The following is a 6,000-nucleotide window of genomic DNA, read 5'->3' as shown; positions in this document are numbered from 1 at the left end:
ATGTTTCTCTCTTATACGTCCTTTCTCTAAGCATGTCCTGGGGTAAAGATTTTTTAAAAAAAAGAAGGAAAGAAACAGAACAATACTACCTCCTTTTGTGTTCTCTTATTAAGTTTACGTTCTAAGGCAGCCTTTGGTACTTGGAATCTAAATTCAGTATCTATCAGAAGCAATAGGGAAACAATGTTCATTTTCCCACTCAAAGAACAGAAATAAGGCTTAAGGCTCACGAGGTACATTTTAAAAAATTATCTTTATTTAGGTTTCTGATTCAGCACATGTATCAAAGACTAATCAACATAAAGAAGTAAATAAGACATTAATTGGAAGTCTTACATCTCTCTACACTCTGACCGAGAATGTCAAGATTGCCACTATTACCAGAACTCCAACCTCATCAAGTTGTGGACCAGCTGTCATGAACAAACAGCGTGCACGGAGGTGCAGAGGCAAAAGACAAGCTAGCACTTGGCTCTCCTCTCTTCCTTGCTGATGTCTGTTTGACAGTCCACTTTGCTTTCCATGCTCAGTTCCAAATAAAGTCCAAAGCAGCCCTCAGGGTCAGCCTGACGGAATACGCTTCCGGAGGAATGCATTCCGGAACTGCTGTGCCTGCAACTTCGTTTGTGCCAGGATGAAGTTCAGATCGAGATGTACAATACAATCTAGATGACGGTGCAGACTAAGTCCAGAACGAAAGTTGAGCAGTAACCCGAGTTAAGGCATGAATGCACACACGCACACGTGCACACACACAGCACCCACGCCACCATGAACATAGGATTCCTCCGATTGCCTGACGAGAGGCAACCAGGGCTTGGCAGTTAACCACAACTGCTGAGCATTCTGGAAAATGCTCCCCATAATTTTATGCTAACAGCTGTGTGTGTATGTTTTATATTTAAAAAAAAAATTAAAGAGAAATAAAGAAAACTAGAAACAAAACGAAAACCTATAAACCCCTCATTTCTCACAATGGCTCTTGAGCATGGAACTCATGTAGCAGCGTCAATGGCTGGCTCTTTAATAATTTGGAAATAAAAGGTTGTTTTACTGTGTATTTCTTTGGTAGTCATCACTACAAAGTTTTCAGTGTTGGTTACCTAAAAGACAAGTACTAGACAGAAGATCAAGTCACACAGAGAAATTTCTTCTGTACTGATTAAGATGAAAATATTGAGCTCTCGAAGCATACGTTACTACGCTTTTTTTCTTGTCTTACTGGGCACCCTCTACCAGCAAGGCTTCGTGCAGGAAAGGTCCGTATCACCCTAACAAAGGGTGATACGTGTTCTATGGTCCTACAATTGAACAGGTAACGAAAATTCACATTATCAATCATGTCTGGTCAAATCAGAAGCCAATTACAAAGGGACAGCAGCACTTGGTGTCAAAGCCACATTCTGGTCACACCTTCATTCCATGGTTTGTGGTCAGTATCTCAGGAGCTCAGCATTTAAAGCTCCTTTCAATCAACAAAGGAGCAAGGGAAATGAAATCTTAAATACTTCCACCATCTGCAAATTTCTAGAATTCTGCCTAAAATGCCAGCATGCTCTTGAGAGAAAAGCAGGTCAGAGCCCAGAGAGGTGTCAGGTGTCAGGTAAGCGAATTTGGTTTCTCGTAAAAGGCATGGTGATCTGGCAATGACGTACTTACCCTATTAGCAGCACAGTGGTAGCCAAGGGTCTCTGTCAGCAAGACAGAAAAATGAAGCTATTATTGCTCCCACCGGCCTTCGGGATGGCTGCGGATTTTACAAAGGCCTTCCGGGAGTCAGTCCCGAGTTGCCCTGGGCGAGTGGGCAACGGGGAATGGCAGTAACCACGGTCAGCCCCGAGGAGAAATGGCCGAGGTGAGTCAGCTTCCCTTGGGTGAGGGGGCTCTCGCCTCTCTGGGCTCGGGGTCTGAATCTGCCTTGGCAGGCATTGCCCAAGTGCGGCAGGCTCCACACGGGCTCACAAAACACTTTAAAAAAGACATGAAACAGCATAAATCCCAAGTAGTAGTGTTTGTTCTATCAATTCTGAACGTCCGCAGGGAGGGGAAGTCAGACCGGCGGTGAAAAGGTGCCGCCTGAAGGAGCTGTGTTCTAGTTTGAAATGAAATGACTAGCCTGGGGGCCCCAGCACTCCATGCGGGCAGAAGTCTGAAGGTCAAGAACCTCGTCTCTAAAAGGCATTGGTCAGGAACTGTTGTTTGCTCACGCCCAGTGCTTTGTCATTCTCCAGCCGGCGATGTTTTGACTTTTGTGCTTTCAGGAGGTAACTACATTGACAGGAAGCAGAGGTAAGGTCACTCACTACATGACGGACTTCCTCGTTTGAGCGCAAGACACTATCCAACAGCACTGAAGACTATACTCTTGTAGAAGATTCTTGTAAACATGTGCCATATTTCTCCTATAAGAAAAGCCAAGAACTGTACCATGAGGGCAAACGTCGTTTGCCTCCTCTCCGAATGCCTCGGAACGGCCATGTACCAGGAGGGACAGTGGGCTGGCGGTGGCATCCTCAGGTTTCAGCTGACCCAGTCTGATCATATTAAAAATCTAAAGCCTCAGCAATAATAGGCCAAACTTCTCCCCCTATTTGAGAACTGTACTGTGATTAGGTATATTACACACACATTATAAATAAAATTTATATAGACGGACGATTTCTTCCAAACAATGAGGAGTGACGCTCTCCGTCTGGGGGTGGGGACGGGGGGTGGAAGCAGGAAGAGGTGAAAAATCCTATTGTTGTTTTTACTCTCAAGTTCTTAAAATGCTAGTCAAACACTATTATCCAACAAGACTTTTTTTTTTTCTGTCTGTAACTCTTAAATATGCATTCAAAGGCAAAAATGGAGGTTTCTATACTGTACAATATTAAATATCTACAATGTCATGGTTCCTTATTTTTTAGGAGTGTGTTCAATAAAGAGCTAGCTATTAATAAGAGATGGTTGTCACAAAACATGGACTCTTAAAAATTACTGATAAATTAACTTTCAGTCCTCTGATTATATCCAACAGATACACATTCTCATCATAAAATATACATTCTCTAGGTAAGGTATTTTCGTCCACAGCATATATAAATATGCAAACACAGGTGGTAAAAATCACTTTATACTACCAAAGTACAAAACAGTAACTGCTGAAAAGCAAAAATAAAGATGTTGCAGTCTTAAGAAAAGAGTGACTCACAGTGTTCCACTTCGAAGTGAAACCCAACGATTTATTTGTGCTAAATGCATGGGGATAATGTATTCAGAATATACTTCTTTGTACACACTGCACTTCTTATACTGGGCGAAATAAGCAGTCACCAATGCTAATGTGCTACTTTCCCATACACCTCCTCTCTTGCCTGCCGAGCAATAAGGTACTGTGTGGCCATTATGCCAAAGATATTTCTATAACATTCATTTCAAATAGTATCTTCTAATAATCTCGCACCTTTAAAATATTTGTTCAAACTCTATTTTAGGGGAACACAAATAAAGAACGGAAAGGGAAAAATAGCTGTTGTTTTGTTATAATCGCATTGCCTTCTGCAGCAGAAATCGCACAGCACGCTCTAACCAGCCATTGCAACCACAGTGGGGAGGACAACATTTATGGACGCACGTGAGAGGGGGCCAGTTTGGGAAGATTAACATGAAGGAAAAGGAAAGAATCACACTTTAATATACAATAATTACCCATCCCGTGTAGGTGGAAAAGGTACAGGCATGTGATCCATCACTTTTGGCTGTTTTACAAGAGAGGCGGATGTTGATCTACGCTGAAAATAATCTATAAAAAGGGTATCTGTAGAAAGCTCAATTAACAGTCTTGGGCACTGATCCATCTAACTTTCCATTCTAGGTTTCCAAATTGTAGTGCTGAATTATTGGTATGTTTGGTAAACACCATTCTAACGGGGGGGTGGGGTGGTGAGAACAGCTCAGTAATTTTTCTGCAAATTCATGGGGGGGGGGGGAGATAAAAAAAGATATCCCTTTTTATTTTACAAACCTAAAAGCCAGGAAAATGAAGCTCTGGGGCCAAGCAAAAAACGGCACACGGCTGCCTAATTACCGAACATCGCAAAGCAGAGGTTCCAGCTGAGGAATGGACGCACGTGTCGATTCAAGTAAAACACTGATGGAGAGAGTCGTCTGGTTAGTGTTGTAACCCACAACACTGGCTGCGTTTCCGACAAACATTTACAACACAATTAATAGTGAAGCCTAGATAACCTCAGTGCAAATAAGTCAGATCCAAATATGCCAGGGGAAGAAGCCTTTGGCATTGAGTAGACGGCTCCACGGTACGAGTCCCAACGTAAGATTCAGACTAAGCACATGCATTAAGGCTGGGAGGAGGGGTGCACCGAATGTTGCGAAGGGGCGGGCTGCGTGGTGGCTGCCGAGGGGACCGCGGGCTGCATGGGAGGTGGAGGTGGGGGCGGAGGCGGCTGGACCGGGGTCTGTGTGTTGGGAGACGGAGGCGGCGTGGGCCGTTTGAATTTGTCAGGACTGTTGCTTCTCCGTGGCGAAGGCCTCTGTGGAAAGGACAGGAGCAGTAGGTCAGTTTAGGGACAGACAGCTCATTTCTTCCACAGCCTGACTCAGAGCTGAGGCCAGTGAAATGCTGACCAGCGATTTCCTTGTCCAGCCCTATTGATTTCTGAACTAGTAATGAAAACTTAAAGTCAGGTTTATGCCTAACACCTATGAAAAAGCAAAATCACTATGAAACTTGCACTGACCAAAGTACTGGACTTGCCCCCTTCAATGAATCAGTCCTAAAATTAAGGCTCAGCTGTCACACCCTCCCTTACACTTACATTAGCATTAACAAAAGTTTTCAATATCCTAGAAGCTTAAGCTAAACCAAAAACGTTTCTGCTTTTACATAGAGCCCTCAAACAGCAAAACAGCTTCAGAAAACCCTTAATGCTCTTGAAGAATAATTTCTTGTTTAAAGATTTCCTTACTGGGAATTTACCTTCAATGCAGTCTTGTTCTCAAACCCCTATTAGCTACATTTCCAATTGCTCTATTAGCCAACTAAATAATCAGTTCTAAAGAAAAAAGATCCCCTGAGTGAGGTTTGAATCAGATGCACTTGAAGTTCCTTCTAATTTCAGGAGAAAAAATTCTGAGTGAAACTAGAAACAAAGCTAATTTCAGAAAGCATATTGAGGGCCAGTGAACTGTGAAGGTGCAGACAATAAATATTCTAGACATTATGGCAACTAACAGTAATTGGTTTTGGCAAGGACTTGGCCAGAGTTCAATCAAGGCATTGGCCAGAGTTCAAAGTAAGTTTCACAAGGGTGATTTCTGAAGGAAAGCGAAGCTGAAATTTTCCTTCAGGGATAGATTTTAGTGTCAACACCAGAATTCGGTATCAGACTGTTAGGAAGTCTCTATACAGTTTTAAGGTGAACTGATGGAGGGAGGGAGGAAGAATGGTGAATATCTAATGGCATCGATCCTGGTCTCCTAAGGAGGACCAGGGAGACCACCAGCTGGGGTAAGTGCTGCTTCCCACCCCGGGGTACTCACTGTGATGCCGTGGGATGCTCCCATATGCTGCACATGAAGACCCGGGGAATTGTAGTAAGACATGCCGGCTCTCGTCAGTGAAGTTGGTGGCGTGAAACCAACCGTGTGACTTGCATATGACAGACCTGAAATATAACAAGACCTTGTAAGCATTATTTCAAACTCAAATTATCTGTTGTCCTTGACCATCTAGGAGGCTTCAAAATGCAGAAGTTCCCCGTCACCCACAAAAATGAAAATAGATGAGGTGCACAGTGGGCTCAGTTAACGGCCTGCTGGGTGACAAGGGATGTAAAGTCAAGCCATGGAACAGAACAGAGAACCAGAAGACATCCCATGGATACATGGTCAAATGATCTTCAACAAGAGTGCTGAGAATTCACAATGCGGAAAGGGTAGTCTCTTCAACAAATGGTGTTTGAAAAACTGGATACCCACATCCAGAAGAATGAAACC

General features: G+C 43.4%; 1 protein-coding gene across 2 annotated transcripts in view; it reads right to left on the bottom strand.

Moving 5' to 3' along the window:
• Positions 1-234: 234 nt before the first annotated feature.
• CCDC6 (coiled-coil domain containing 6) overlaps positions 235-6,000 on the bottom strand; it is a 111,078-nt gene continuing 105,312 nt past the window's right edge. For both annotated transcript variants that reach the window (XM_028151510.2, XM_008145477.3), the window contains 2 exons: positions 5,545-5,669; positions 235-4,535 (listed from right to left, as the gene is read on the bottom strand). In XM_028151510.2, the coding sequence (XP_028007311.2) occupies positions 4,341-4,535; positions 5,545-5,669 (320 nt within the window). In that variant the 3' untranslated portion in view covers positions 235-4,340. The remainder of the gene's footprint in view (positions 4,536-5,544; positions 5,670-6,000) is intronic.

This window comes from Eptesicus fuscus, chromosome 17, assembly GCF_027574615.1.
Source record: "Eptesicus fuscus isolate TK198812 chromosome 17, DD_ASM_mEF_20220401, whole genome shotgun sequence".
NCBI lineage: Eukaryota > Metazoa > Chordata > Mammalia > Chiroptera > Vespertilionidae > Eptesicus > Eptesicus fuscus.
This window is presented reverse-complemented; position numbering and strand designations above follow the sequence as displayed.